General features: G+C 40.2%; 1 protein-coding gene across 4 annotated transcripts in view; it reads right to left on the reverse strand.

Moving 5' to 3' along the window:
• crtc1a (CREB regulated transcription coactivator 1a) overlaps window positions 1-14,160 on the reverse strand; it is a 44,732-nt gene extending 30,572 nt beyond the window's left edge. For all 4 annotated transcript variants that reach the window (XM_049599054.1, XM_049599052.1, XM_049599053.1 and 1 more), the window contains exons 1-3: window positions 14,011-14,160; window positions 2,926-3,042; window positions 419-540 (exon numbers count right to left, since the gene is read on the reverse strand). In XM_049599054.1, coding sequence (XP_049455011.1) covers window positions 419-540; window positions 2,926-3,042; window positions 14,011-14,136 — 365 coding nt within the window. In that variant the 5' untranslated portion in view covers window positions 14,137-14,160. The remainder of the gene's footprint in view (window positions 1-418; window positions 541-2,925; window positions 3,043-14,010) is intronic.
• Window positions 14,161-16,493: the final 2,333 nt, after the last annotated feature.

Below are 16,493 nucleotides of genomic sequence, written 5' to 3' on the forward strand. Positions count from 1 at the left end.
TATCAAGATGCAATTTAATGACGCCTAAAACCACATTGATGCTTTCAGGAAATATGGAAAATTCTGGGGCGGTAAATCACTAATAATTGGGCAATTTGAGGAATTCTTAGTTCATTTCATTCATCAATAACAAGCCACTTCCACAACAATGCAGCATTTAAGAGCAGGCACTGACAATACTGCACCTCTATCACAATTTCATATTAACTGATCAGCTTGCACACTAATGAGACTGAAGCCCCTACACAGGTGTTTTCAGTTGTGTTGCCTGATTAGACCTCTTCTAAGGACTGTGTGGGTGTGAGACATCATCACAGGTCTAATCAAGCAGAATTATCAAAACACCTGTGTCTGTACTGACTGCCTTAAATACTGTATCTAATCTGAGTGTCTATATAAACAGCATGCATTAAAGGATATCTGGCGTCCATGTTTGTCCAGGGGTTTTTGGTGGGGTGATGTGATGCGGCTCCGGTCCCGGTAGACTCGGTCCACCAGCCCGTGGTGTCGCGTCGATCTGTTCGTGTCCAGCCCTGAAGTCTGATTACAAAGACAGGAAAAAAATACATTGAATCCCAGTTTCTCAGTCAATATTTTTATCAGTGTGAGTTTTTCTAATCAATCTGCTGTATTGGACACTAGTAATATGAACTGCAAACACAGCTACATCTTTTCTTAAACTTTGAAGTCATTCATTTAAAGAAAACAAAGTATTGCATTAGCTCCTGTAGCCTATCCACATTGACACAGTCCTACAGATAATAAACATGTGCTGCATGTAGAAGAGGATGAAAGTCAGTCATGTTCAGGGCAAAAATGGAAATTGAAAACATAATAGCCTGTGAAACTAAAAATGAAGATCTGGGAGGGGCCCATTTCATTCTGTGCTCACGAATTTCTTGAAGTGTTTTCTTGAGCAATAATTGCATGGGCCGTCATTCATTAGCTGAATCATGGAGGAACTGAGCCTTGACGGGGAAACAATAGTGCTAACACCCACCATCCTCTTTCTGTAGATGAATCCAAATAAGCGCTTCCTCTACTTGGGTTTTTACTGGGTTGTCAATGGGATGGTCTCTGTCGGATTTAACTTTGTATCTCTGTCCCCATTTAATCATATTTCTTCTATATATGTAAAAGAAAATCTTCTGATTTCAATAAATTGATGTCAATACATTTTATTTTGTTTACGAAGCCTTTTTCCACACATTTCTCAACTTCACTAAATATTTTATACGTTTGTTTTTGCAAGGATGACAATGGAAACAGGTTTTCTACCCGAGCGCACTGCAGTGCTAGAGGAGCATTTCTGCTAAGAGCACAGTTTAAAGGGACAGTTCACCCCACATTGAGTAATGCATATTTTCACTCTTTCCTGTAGTACTATTTGCCAATCTAAATTGAGTTGCTGAGAGTTGGCGTTATCGGCCGTAGAGATGTCTGCCTTCTCTCCAACATAATGGAACTCTATGGCACTCGACTTGTGGTGCTCAAAGCGCCAAAAAACATACATTTGAAAAACTCAACAGCAATGTCTCTTTTTAGAAATCATGACCTGGTTACTCAAGATAATCCACAGACCGTATCGCTACACAGAAAGAAGCGTTCATCTACTCGTGGTGCTAGGTGAGCTAGCAGTAGTTGCATACTTCCCTCTCGCTGTGATTCTGTTGGCGGGTGTAGTTTGCTATAATCTAGATTGATAGGTAGTGCTACAGGAAAGAGGAAAAATATGTATTTCTGATTTTGGGGTGGACTGTCCCTTTAAGAAATTCCCTATCTTGGTGTAAAGCTTCGAGACCTTTGGGTGCTCGGAGCAAAGGGTTGTTTCCAGTGCATGTTTGGTGAAATAAAAAGAAGGGAGCAGCTTCTCTCTCTCATGAATATAAACTGAGACACTGAGAAAGCATTGCCATCACACATAACAATAAAAACTAGGGATGCACAATACTGGATTTTTTGCCGATATGAAACAACTCATTCGACCCATAACCAATATCCATATATCCACTTTTTTCCCTTCTTAATTTTAGTGATCACCAAGTCTCTTCTGTAGTGGAACGTCATATCATGTATGTCTACTCTTATCATGACGGCCCACCAGCAGATGGAGACATGAAATACAATACTTTTCAATGTATGTAATATTTATTCATTGTGTAAAACAAGAAAAGCAGGCTGGCCAATTCTGATAGTTCATTTTCAAGTTGATGATGTGCTGATATTATTGTGCATGCCTAATAAAAACAGGGTGACAAACAGGCGTTATAAAAGGGATGATATTTTTAATGAAGAAAAGCTGTTTGCATTATTTTTCCCTGATGAAACAGGACCTATTGTTGCCATTACACTTAACCTTCAAATCTTTCATCTTTTCATTTTAATTATTAGTCAATTTCAACAACTAACTTTCTCAAAAATCAGTGTTTATTAAAAACTGCACTATTAGTTTGACAGAGAGCTCTGTAAAGGAGAGTGTGGTCCAACATATTACTGTAGAGCACACACCTCCTGTAGACTGTGGGTTGGTATATTTACCCTGCTGTCTGCCATTTATTCTAAACAAAGTGCTCTTGTTGCTAACACATGTAAACAGTACGTATGTCACTTCCTGTGAGGCAGAGCATTTATACCAGGAAACACAGATCTCATTAACCAGCTGTTTAAAAAGCCAATGTAAACATCTTTATAGAGCGGCCACAGGTTGGATAAATATTGCAGGATATTACTGAGCCGCAGAGATGGGCACAATGGATATTAATTTATATGAAACAGCTGTGGATGATCGCTGTAAAACAAACCCTGGTAAATATTAAACGTTCATTTGCCAACATTCAATGAAAATCTATTACTTTAATCTACACAGTGTTTTTAATGTTACTGAAATGATGGAAAATAACAAAGAAAACCCAAATAATCCCTCACCTGAAAAGACATATCCATACTGCTGCTTCCAAGCTGATTGACGTTTGGCAAAGATCCTCCATAGTACTGCCCACGGTTTGGTCCCAGCTGCAAGTATTGAGTTTTCTGCAACTGTAACTGGAAGCAGAACAACACCAGGTGAGACAAGAGGCCATTATGTGAGTTTAGAAGGAATAAATCCGGCTGTTTCTCAGCAGGGCCGTAAATAAAGATTAATCTGTTGATTATTTTCTCGGTTAATGGAGTTGTTTGGTCTTAAAAATGCCAGAAAATGTAATCATTGTTTCCCTACACTCAAGATGACGTCCTCAAATGTCTTCTTTTGTCCACAACCTAAAAATATTGAGTTTACTGTCATAGATGAGTAAAGAAACCAGAAAATATTCACATTTAAAGGTCCAGTGTGCAGGACTTATGGGGACATGTTGGCAGAAATGGAATATTGTAATGTTTTCTTTCGTGTATAATCACCTGAAAATAATAATCATTGTGTTTTCATTACCTTAGAATGAGCCGTTTTTATCTACATAGGGAGTGGACAAACCAGACTCTAGCTCTAGATAGGGCCATTCGTGTTTTTGCATAGGCCAACATGGTTAGCAGCCCCTCTGCGATGAGCTGTGTCAGAAAAACACTGACTTTTTTAAAGTAAAACTGCTTTACTTAGTGGTTTTACTGGTTTTAATCAACAGGTTCATTTGTTTTGGAGAGAAAGAGACCTCTGTGGATAATTCAGTTCCTGGTAAAAACTGGATCTTAAGTTATTAGAGAAAAAAAGGTGAGCACACATTAGCAGGTGCTAGGCTAGCACATCAGACTAGCTAGAATTACTGATTTTTGTTACATGACACTACTTTATTTGGTGTTTTTACCATTTTTAATCACCGGGTCTGTTTCTGTGGAGACAAAGAGACCTCTGCGGATAATTCAGCTCCTGGTAAAAACCTCCCAAATGTCTGGATCAGAAAATAGGTGAGCACACACTGGCAGGTTCTAGGCTAGCAGCCTGCCGAACAGCATCAGAGAAACACTTATTTTTGACGTAAAACTGCTTTGTGCAGTGTTTTTCCTGGTTTTAATCACCATGTCTGTTTGTTTTGGAGAGAAGGAGACCTCTGCTGACAATTTGGCTCCAGGTTAAAACCTCCTGAACAGTGAACACTGAAGGAATTCTAACCGGGAGACGTTTCAGCTGGTTGAAATCTGCAACTCACTTCGCTATGTATCACTAAATCCCCCTAATTCGTACACACTGGACCTTTAAGAGGCTGGAATCAGAGGCTTTTGCCTTTTTTTTCCTTGAAAAATATTCAACCGCAGCTCTGTTTCTCAGTCTGGCAAAATCAGGCTCCAGCAAAAAAAAAAAAAAAAGCAATAAACAGGCTACAAACACACCACAGGCTGACAACAAGAGTCCATAATGTCATCATAATGGCACCAAAAACGTAAGCAAATACAGCAAACCTTTATACACACCTTTACACACACTCCTTACACACCTTTATAGCAATCCAACCTTACTCACATGTAGGTATTTTTAATTCTGTGATGGTGTTCAACAGACGGCAACACTAAAACCACAGTGCTAATTGATGTTTCCTTTATTAACCACCTGTTTGAGAATGACGCTAGGTGTCTTCTGGCAAAGTCTGATGCAGGACGCTACATTAGCAGCAGTCATCACAGCAGTGCAACGTGAATTTAATAACTTCTACATGTGACACGATGCTTCAGGCAGAAGCAGAGCACGTCAGAGATAATTCAGCATTGACCGAACGTGCGCAGGGTTGACTCTCCACCCATTAAAGCCATAGACTTTTTCTCATTTCCAGTAGACTAGAGCTGTGAACACTGTTGGCAGGGAAGAAAATCTAATAATAACAATTACTACGCCAGCATGACTGGTGTATTTTGATAAGCCTCTGACCTCAGAGTGCATCTCTTTAACCACAATCATACCTACTCTGTTGACAAAGGATTACGTGTTGTAACGTTTCAGGGTCAGGAGGAGGACAATTCAGATCTTTTTAACCACAGCAAGACAGGTTCAGAGAGAAGACAGACAGGGTGGGGCTGAAGCAGAGAGGGTGAAGAGGGTGAAACTCTAAACCAGAGACCCACTTCCCACAGGTCCAAGTTGGCTCAGACAAGAGCTTCCTACCATTTGTCAGTGCATTCAATGAAAATAAAATATACAAAACAAAACCAATTACTCAAGAGTAGCTTGACTAACATGTCTAGACTTGTATCATGAAATACATATGTGACATACGTGCTGACGTATTGCGGTAAGCGAGTTGTGTCATTTCCGGTGTTTCTGTGACAGCATCTCTGTACTGCTCTGGTGAATTCCACTTGCCTGCTTTCTCACCTCAGTTGCTTTAACGTCTACTTCAAGTCATAACCCACACTGGTTCTGTTTAAGCACCTATAGCTCTCCTCCTTTCTACGACTTTCTCGCTAATCTCTTAGCTGTTGTTTGCACGCTCTTAGGCTTGTTAGCTACATTAGCTTAGCCATGACTTCTCCTTCTCCTGCTCTCTGTTGCTCGGTGTGCCAAATGTTCAGTTATGCCTCTGCCTCCTTTAGCGACAGTGGTAATTGTAACAAGTGTAGCTTATTTGCTGCGTTGGAGGCGAGGCTTAGTGAATTAGAAGCGCGGCTCCGCACCATGGAAAACCATTCAGCAGCTGCGGTAGTTGGACAGTCCCCTGTAGCCGGTGCGGAGCCACATAGCATAGCCTTAGCCTCTGCTAACTGTCGGCGTCAATGACACCCGGTTACGCCAATCGGAGGTCACTAAAATTAATATTGCTTCGGTGTGTGAATACGCAAAAACCATGTCGGACTCCGTAGTTTTCTCTGGACCCCTCCCAAATCTGACCACTGATGACATGTTTAGCCGCATGTCATCATTTAACCGCTGGCTGTCCAGGTGGTGTCCAGCAAACGATGTGGGTTTTGTTAATAATTGGCAAACTTTCTGGGGAAAACCTGGTCTTATGAGGAGAGACGGCATTCATCCCACTTTGGATGGAGCTGCTCTCATTTCTAGGAACCTGGCAAACTTTATTAGTAATTTAAATCCCTGACAACCCAGAGTTGAGACCAGGACTCAGAGTCGCAGTCCTAAACGCCTCTCTGAGCTTCTAGTTCAGTTACCCAGCCATAGTTTTAATAGTTTTATACAAACGGTGTCTGTCCCCCGACCGCCTAAATTATCTAAATCTAAAATTAAACAAAGAGGAGTTGTGTATAACAACCTCATAAAAATTAAAACCTCTTCTGTGACAGAAAGACAAAACAGGAGAATTAAATGCGGACTGTTAAATATCAGGTCTCTATCGTCTAAAGCAGTGTTAGTCAACGAATTAATATCAGATAATCATATTGATTTACTCAGTCTCACTGAAACCTGGCTGTGTCAAGATGAATATGTCAGTCTAAATGAGTCCACTCCTCCCAGTCATAATAATACCCACATTCCTCGAGGCAGCGGCCGAGGAGGGGGAGTTGCAGCCATTTTTAACTCTAGTCTGTTAATCAGCCCTAAACCTAAACTAGATTATAATTCATTTGAAAGCCTCGTTCTTAGTCTTTTACATCCGACCTGGAAAACCTTGAAGCCACTTTTATATGTGATAGTGTACCGTGCTCCTGGCCCGTATTCTGAATTTTTATCTGAATTCTCAAAGTTTTTATCCAGTTTAGTTCTTAAATCAGATAAAGTTATTATTGTAGGCGATTTTAACATTCATGTCGGCGTTGATAATGACTCCCTGGCTACGCGTTTATCTCATTATTAGACTCCATTGGCTTCAGTCAGGGTGTACATGAACCTACTCATTGTTTTAACCATACCCTTGATCTAGTTCTGACGTATGGAATTGAAATTGATAACCTAAAAGTCTTTCCACAGAATCCCTCACTATCGGATCATTATCTGATTACTTTTGATTTCTTTTTACTCGATTACACGCCACTCAGCAACAGTTACTATACTAGATGTTTATCAGATAGTGCTGTCAAAACTTAAGGAAAAGATTACTTCGTTAAATTCAATACCAATACCTTCAGTAACAGAGGTTTCCGTGCGACTTTAACCTCTCCCGAATTGATCATTTTGTTGATAGCACCGTAGGCTCGCGAACAACGCTCGACTCTGTAGCTCCTCTTAAAGAAGTTAAAAGCAAAGAAAGTTCGCTCCTTGGTATAACTCTCAAACCCGTAAGTTAAAACAAATATCGCGAAAATTTGAAAGGAACTGGCGATTAACCAAACTGGAAGAATCTCGTTTAATCTGGACAGACAGTCTCAAAACTTATAAGAGGGGCCTCAAATGCCAGAGCAAACTATTACTCAGCTCTAATAGAAGACAATAAGAACAACCCCAGGTTTCTTTTCAGCACTGTAGCCAGGCTGACTGAGAGTCAAAGCTCTATTGAGCCTTGTATTCCTTAGCCCTTAGCAGTAATGATTTTATGAGCTTTTTTAATGACAAAATTCTAACTATTAGAGGCAAAATTCATGACCTCCTGCCCTCAGATAGTACCTATCTAACCTCAAACACAGCTGTAAAATCTAATATATATTTAGTTTGCTTCTCCCCAATTTCTCTTCAAGAATTGACTGCAGTGATTTCTTCATCCAAATCATCAACGTGTCTCTTAGACCCCATCCCAACTAGGCTACTTAAGGAGGTCTTTCCTTTAGTTAACACTCATATATTAGATATGATCAATATATCCTTATTAACAGGCTATGTACCACAGTCTTTTAAGATAGCTGTAATTAAACCTCTACTAAAAAAGCCCTCCCTGGATCCAGAGGTGTTAGCCAACTATAGACCAATATCTAATCTTCCCTTTATGTCAAAGATCCTTGAGAAAGTAGTCAGACCAGCTGTGTGATTTTCTCCGGATAATAATTTATTTGAGGAATTTCAGTCAGGATTTAGAGTGCATCATAGCACTGAGACAGCTCTAGTTAAAATTACAAATGACCTTCTGATTGCTTCAGACAAAGGACTCGTCTCTGTACTTGTTTTATTAGATCTTAGTGCGGCGTTTGACACAATTGACCATCAAATTCTGCTGCAGAGACTGGATCACTTAATTGGCTTAAAAGGTTCAGCACTAAGCTGGTTTAAATCTTATTTATCTGATCGTTTTCAATTTGTTGGCGTTCGCAATGAACCATCCTTACGTACTAAAGTTTGTTTTGGAGTTCCATGAGTTCTGTGCTTGGACCAATCCTGTTTACTCTATATATGCTTCCTTTAGGTAACATCATTAGAAATCACTCTATAAATTTCCATTGTTATGCGGATGATACTCAGTTGTATTTATCAATGAAGCCAGAAGAAAGCGATCAATTAACTAAACTCCATAATTGCCTTAAAGACATAAAAACTTGGATGAGCACCAATTTCCTGATGTTAAATTCAGACAAAACTGAAGTTATTGTTCTTGGCCCCAAACAACTCAGAGACTCTTTATCTGATGACATAGTTTCTCTAGATGGCATTGCTCTGGCCCCTGCCACTACCGTAAGAAACCTCGGAGTAACATTTGATCAAGATTTGTCTTTTAATTCTCATTTAAAGCAAACCTCACGGACTGCATTTTTTCATCTGCGTAATATTGCGAAAATTAGGCCTATCCTGACCCGAAAAGATGCAGAAAAATTGGTCCACGCTTTTGTTACCTCAAGGCTGGATTATTGTAACTCTCTATTATCAGGTAGCTCTAGTAAGTCCTTAAAAACTCTCCAGCTAATTCAGAATGCAGCAGCACGTGTACTAACAGGAACTAAGAAACGCGATCATATCTCTCCTGTTTTAGCTTCTCTGCACTGGCTCCCTGTAAAATCCAGAATTGAATTTAAAATCCTACTGTTAACTTATAAAGCTCTAAATGGTCAAGCTCCATCATATCTTAGAGAGCTCATAGTGCCATATTATCCCACCAGAACACTGCGCTCTGAGAACGCAGGGTTACTCGTGGTCCCTAAAGTCTCCAAAAGTAGATCAGGAGCCAGAGCCTTTAGCTATCAGGCTCCTCTCCTGTGGAATCATCTTCCTGTTACGGTCTACATCTAGCTAACCCGGCCATTCTGGATGTCACTAACTCGGCTTCTTCTCCGGAGCCTTTGTGCTCCACTGTCTCTCAGATTAACTCATATCACAGCGGTGCCTGGACAGCGTGACGTGTGTGGTTGTGCTGCTGCCGTGGTCCCGCCAGATGCCTCCTGCTGCTGCTGCCATCATTAGTCATTAGTCATACTTCTTCTGTTATTATACACATATGATTATTGTCACACATGTATACTGCCAGGTATTAATACATACTTTCAACATATTGTACCGCAGTAACCAGAACTATAACTATAATATTATTACTTCCATTAATGTTGTTGTAAGATACTGTCATTACCTGCATCTCTCTCTCTCGCTCTTTCTCTCTCTCTCCCTCTCTCTCTCTCTCTCTCTCTCTCTCTCTCTCTCTCTCTCTCTCTCTCTCTCTCCCTGTGTCATATGGATTACTGTTAATTTATCATGTTGATCTGTTCTGTACGACATCTATTGCACGTCTGTCCGTCCTGGAAGAGGGATCCCTCCTCAGTTGCTCTTCCTGAGGTTTCTAGGAAACCTCAGGTCTAGGTTTCCCCCGTTAAAGGGTTTTTTTTGGGGAGTTTTTCCTTATCCGCTGTGAGGGTCTTAAGGACAGAGGGATGTCGTATGCTGTAAAGCCCTGCGAGGCAAATTGTGATTTGTGATATTGGGCTTTATAAATAAAATTGATTGATTGATTGATTGACATATTTATAACAACATGATAATAATGACTAATACCTGATTCACCAATAAATTGTTTTAGATGTTAGGATGTTAAATTAACTGATGAGAAATATTCAAATTTAAAGGTCCTGGGGCATCGGTGGCTTGGTGGTGGAGCAGGCACCCCATGTACAAGGCTGTTGCCGCAGCGGCCCGGGTTCGAATCCAGCCTGTGGCCCTTTGCTGCATGTCATCCCCCCTCTCTCTCTCCACCTTTCACACTTGACTGTCCTATCTATAAAGGCAAAATGCCCAAAAAAATCTTTAAAAAAAAATAAAATAAATAAAAAATTTTAAAGGTCAAGTGTGCAGGATTTACGGAGGATAATTTGGCAGAAATGAAATAAAATAAGTTACAAAATCCACACATCTGCTTAAGCTTCAAAAAACAGGCCTTTTTCCAAAGCAGACTTCTTGACTTGTAAAAGTGGGCAAAGCACAGGTGTTGCTAGTAACCTAACGCCATTAAAGAGCCAGCATGCACCAAAGCAGCTAAATGGAACTCAGCCACCTTTGTGTATATTATTTACACCTGAGTTTTGTGACATGCAAAACGTCTCCTGTGGAAAAGACCTGGAGGCCTTTTTCTGTTACAGACTGTTGGTCTGACTGAATTTGCAATTTTAAATGATAACATCTGTATTTTCCAACCTGGAGGCTATTTTTATGTTTCTGTGTCTGTCTAATGGGAACCACAACTTTTTAAGTTTGCTCAGTGTTGAGCGAGAGGGCTGCAGCCAGCAGCAGAAATAACAGGCTGCAATGTAATCCCTCAAGGCATTTGTACACTGTCAATTTATGCTTGTTTTTGCCACTGACAGGCTTAGATCATTATAAGAATTGTCTGACAACATTATGGAAAGGATCCCTACAGAGATAGACCTTTGTGTTGAAGAGTGAGATTCTTTTTGTTCAACAACAATCAGCCCCAAAATCACGATCGCCAAACGCACCAGACGCCATTTAAATAAACCGTAATTTTAGCATTGTAAAACACACTTCATTCAAAGTCGAAAGAAACACAATAAAAGTCACAAAAGCCATCTTTGGTTCATCTTCCTACTGGGGTGGGAATCACCAAAAGATCCACGATATGATATTATCGACTACAGTCACAATGCAACATTGTTGCGACATGCTGAGCATTGCGATAACATAGGGCTGGGCGATATGACCAAAATCTCATATCCCGATAACGATACCTATCCCGATATAGCACATTTTAATCCAATGAATAAAAAGTATGTTCTAAAACACAAACACACCCACACCCCCACACACCTCCGCTCAACACTAAGGCTGTACTCCAAATGACGAAAAATATTGCCGTAGGAAGTGTAATTTGTGTCACAATGACATAAACGATAGAGCAAAATATGAAGCCCTACGATAAAATATATTGTGATTTATTACCTTTTTTCAACTGTAAGTTACGTCCCCAAATGAAAACTTAAGCAACAAAGGTTTCCAGTCTCATCTCACTTCAGCAATTTTGTTTTTGCAGCAAAATGTATCTAGTGGACTGAAAAAGCAACTGATTATATTATTCTAGTAGGCTTCATCAGTTTAATTTGTATTATTTGTATACTAATAATTTATACAACAAAATAAATCGATACTTGGCACTGTGTGATGATACGATGCTGCCACACAAAAATATCGCAATACTACACTGTGTCGATTTTTTCCCTCACCCCTCCTTCCTACCACTGCAACAATCACCAACTCTGGTTTGGTTCAAATAAACCCTTAATTCGTCCAGTTAGATGTGAAAATAGTTTGGCTCTATGGACACTAAAATTAGTGTTTATTTAAATGGAATTTGGTGGGTTTGGTGATACTGATTTCAGGGTTGTTTCTGGTTAAACAAAAAGGTATTCCTCTGTTGGGATACTTTCCATAATGTTGTCAGACACTTATATAATAACAGTCTGAGCCTGTCAGTGGCAAAAACAAACACTTTTATTGGAAGTAAGTTGACGCTGCACAAATGCCCCAAGTGAATACAGTAAAACTTCAATTGAAAGCCTAGTCCCAAATAAAGGCCTGTCTCAATTAGAGGCCTGGTCTGGTTGCTGAGCAGTTAATCTTTATATAAGTTCTTTGAATGTATAAAACCGAGTTGTTGGCTACAGTCTTGAGCTAATGTTAGATAGCTGTTTAAATGGCACATACAGATATAAATGTTTTGTCAATATGGAGATGCTACACGTTGTTAGTTCACTTAGATTCTCCACAATTCAATCGGTCAGTTCATTTTACTGAAACCACGAGCACCAAAGAAGACCATAATTTATTCAGATTTACCAGCATGACGAAAAAAAATGGTGACTCCCTCCCTCTGAAACTGTCATAAAGTCAGAACATGTGTCCATTCCTTGATTACCTCGTGAGTTGTTCATATTCCGTAAGTCTGTAAGGGTCCACCGATCAAAAGAATCAAAAGGCTTTTTCATAAAAATTAATCCAAGTTGTGAATATTACTGTAACAGCATAAAGTGTTGCTGCGTGCCACAATCCTCGAGTGCTGTAAAAAGCTAATCATGACGCTCTCTCGTCTGTCGGAGCTCGATTAAATGAATGATTTGTAATTGATATGTTTTTCAAAGCCTAAATTTCATTTAAGTAATAATCATACCAGCTCAAATAAACAGTTAGATTGTATTTCCTGATCTTTGCTGAGCAACAGTTTTGTGTAAAAGGTATCACGTTCGCACTCCAACCCCGTCACATATTGACATGCTTGGTCATGGACTTTCCACGTCCAGATACGACGTGCAAGGTACCCTGGGTGCATTAATGTTGGCGTTCTGGGACACCGTGTCAAGTTCTGCCTGTTACATGCATTGTCTTCTTTCAAAATACACTTCCGTTTTCACAGGAAATTTAATGTTTGCGTACAGTCTCTTTCAAAATAAACGCACTACGTCGGTACAACTCCACGAATTGATGTTTTTTTTCTTCAACAACAAAAACACGTGGTTAGCTTTAGGAAGAAAAGAACTCAGTTTGGCTTTATAATCCACCACCCCAGTCGGACTTTCGTCCTTGTCCCGCCACGTTTCCCCTAACGCCCCCGGGCACCATTAAACTATTACAGCAACCAGCCACGTATCACGCCGACGTCAAAGGATGCCTTTCTACATTGGTTTCTGACGCCACAAGTCACTGCCCAAGCGCCGAATTTTGAACAACTTTGGAGTGAGACTGGGCTCTAAAAGGAATTAATTAAAAGCCTGTCCCAAATAAAGGCCTGTTGACATCAGTGATTTAAACACATAATAGCCTAGGCTACTAATTCTAAGTTTCATGGCTGTTGGCCACAAGCTATCTCATTCATCACCGGACCAATATGAAAAACTGCAGTTCCCATAAGTCACTCAGACACAAAAACACAGGTAAACAAGCTCCAGGTTGAAAAATATCTTTGTTAACCTTTAAGAGAGAAAAGAAAATGCTTCAGCTGAAAATAATCTTGGCAGCTCAGTATCAAAGGATGACAACAGGGATGTATTCTAATATTTCTGCACATCATTATTCCATATATTTTAAATTAAAGCACACAACAAGCACTGCAGCAGCTCCATGTTTGCTGTACAGTCATATAGCCTGGCTACCCATCATGCTTTACACTGAAGCCCTGCCTCCGGAGGATTTATTTTGGAGGCCTGTGCTGTATGTGGCTTAAATTTCCACATAATCTGCTAGCCTTCATCTTTAGTGTAAATGTCATGTTGCAGTGCACGCAGGCCTGAAGACCTGTCAGACAAGTTTACAAAGCCACGGTGCACACACACACCTCACAGTATATCACTGTCACACACAACACAAACACTGCGAATTATCTAACATTATAAATAATGTGTGTATTTCTGTTGTAGTGGGTAGCATCTTTTTATCTAATCGCCTCGAGAAACCATCGCTGCAGTTGGACTCGCGCTGTCAAATACGCATGCACGCCCCTCTGCTTTCCACTTGCGTGGGACAAAAATTGTAATAACTTTTTCGGACGAGGGTCCCCGTCATTCATATCCCCACTACAGGACTGTCACCTCCCGCCAGCTCTGTCGGCTGTCAGCCGTGGGACAGAGAGGACACAGCTGGTAGGAAGCGTCGTTTGTTATTGTTTACCTATGCTGCCGTGGCTGCGTGCAGCTCGCGCTACAAATGCCTATTTGACAGCTCGCTGAAAACAAACGAAGAAGAGGTGGAGGAGGATTAAAATAAACCCAAAGCGGTGTCGTTACCCTCGCTGCCCGCGTGATGCTGAGGTCTTTCATCACTTCTTCAAACGCCGCCGTCTCCTCCGCCTGCTTCTGGTTATGCAAAGCGATTTTCTCGCTGAATTTCCGCGGATTGTTCGAAGTCGCCATGTTTCGCTCTTCTGCTCCGTTTTCCTTCAATGGTCAGTGTCAAGAGGCGCGGAGTGAGCACGCGCCACTTCCGGTTAGAGAGGGTGCTATGCATTAAAAACACCACAGAGTAAGAGCAGTTTAAACTTGTCACGAGTTTGTTTCTTTTTTATTTAATTTAATTTTATTTAATTTTTATTTCTATTTTCATTTTTATTTTATTTTATTTATTTATCTATTTATTTTTCAATTTTTTACTCTTACTTTACAAACATTTAGCCTACCCACTTTGCCTGATGTCTGTTTTGGTCTTCCCCAACTCCTGCCAAATATGTCTTTAGCTTTTAATTTTTTAAACAACCTTCAAATTTTCATTTTTTTGTAATAAATTGAACCTCAATGAATACATTTATTGCATGTAAGGGTGTAGTAGTGGGGTAAAAGTGGAACTGATTAAGCATGGCCCCAACAGGAGGGGTCGCATGAAAAGCCTGAAATGAAAAGTCTGGTTTCCGTTTGCAATCTTTTATTTTGTAGTAATTAGTGTTATAACTAAAATCAAAATTAGCTTAATAACTCAGTTGAAAGACTAAACTTTGTGTAAGAAATTGTGGAAAATCTCTTTGGCCCCTCTCACCCCTTCAAGGAACAAAATGGTTTAGCCCACCCCGTACTTGGATTTGTTTCTAAATGCCAGACCTCCAAAAAGTACGCTGGGTTTTGAAGCCAATTTTTATAGTGGCCAAACACTGGTACTGAAATATCTGGGGTCCATTATGTGATGCCATCCGGTCCAAATTGACTTTTTTCCCATAGACTTAAATTGGGAAAGAGGTCTGTATAAATCAGATCTAATCTATTTGGTCCGATAACATTTGGAAAGTCTAAAAGAGCTGCAAGATTAAAATATTTTATCCCCATTTAAGTTTGAGGAGCCCTAAACTAGTAGTCAGCCACTCAGCCATGGTTTGGCAGCCGTAAGTCTGTAGTGCACCTGCTGTAAGGGCCCAGCGATGAGAAGGCAGTGCTGATCATCCGGGTAATTTCATACTGCAGACATGGAGTGATTTTGGCTTTATGCGCCACTGAGCAACGTTCATAGGAATAAATGGAGTCCCACCACCAATGCAGTATCCATGTCTGTTAATGCATGCCTGATAAAAGTGGATGACTGCTTTTGCTGCAGGAGCACTGACGTACACTGCCATGTCTTTCCCCAAGAAAGGGAAACTGGGATAGGAGTTCCGAAAAAGAAAAGAATTAAAGAAAGCAAACTGATTTTGTGAAAAATAATTAAAAAGGTTTGTGAGAGGGCAGGCGGGTCCCATGGAGACTGCTTATGCACAGGGCCCAGAATTTGGTGCTACACCCCTGATTACATGTGATAGGTATGTTCCAGATTTCATTTTAAAAGTTGTAGAAAATATAATAAACTATCTAAAAATAATGTAAAAATAAATTCTGTTTCTTCAGCAAATAAATTAAATTGATTGATTATATGGGCCTATCAACACTGTAACTGATCATCTGTCTGTTGTTTTTAATTTAGCGAGACATACTTTTATTTTGAAGCCAGTATTGTGTGGCTTCCGGTATCAACGTAGCTGTCTCTGGCTGACTTGACGCAGCAGCCTGGGTGAAGCTTTGCGTGCTCACGTCGCTGCGCGGGGGTGTTGTGGAGGCGCACCGCACATCTGGACTGCGGAACAACCGCAAATTTCACTTTTTGAGAAAAACAAGAATTTGTACTTGTCTCTGTTATGTAACAAGTGACGTCACACACCAGGATACACTATTATTAATATTGTTATTACAGACAATTATTATCATTATTGATTATTATTATATATATCATCATCATTATTATTGCTATCATAATTATGATTATTGGTATTAGTAGTAGAATTTCAGTACAAGGTATTTTGGCACTGAGGTGATGCTCTCACACAGTGTGACAAGTCTGTTAGAACATGATGGTTAGTGGCACCAGATGGTGGATTCTGACAACCTTTTTTACACCTAAATGGGGGGTTGTGAGGAAACTGGGGATGTGCTCAAGTATGAACCTCACTCGGGTTACTTGCCTTTTTTATTTCATGGAAAATAATTTGCCCTTCTTGCCTGGTTTGGCCTAAATGTTTGTGACATTTGGGCAGAAAGTGTCAGTGTCTGCCTCCTCTGGAGTTGTATGTGCACCCCTGCTGACTGAAGATAAAAACCTGTCACAACAGTGTCTCCCCCTGCTCTCAAGATGAATAGACTCAAAAGGTGAATGTACTGTTAGAGACTTACTCATGCGGAGACGAACGAGCTCTAAGATGAGAGAGAAAGAGAGGTATTTCTGTCAAGCCTTTCCCCCATTGAATTAAATCATGCAT

The sequence above is a fragment of the Epinephelus fuscoguttatus genome, linkage group LG15 (genome assembly GCF_011397635.1).
Source record: "Epinephelus fuscoguttatus linkage group LG15, E.fuscoguttatus.final_Chr_v1".
In the NCBI taxonomy this organism is placed as follows: Eukaryota; Metazoa; Chordata; class Actinopteri; order Perciformes; family Serranidae; genus Epinephelus; species Epinephelus fuscoguttatus.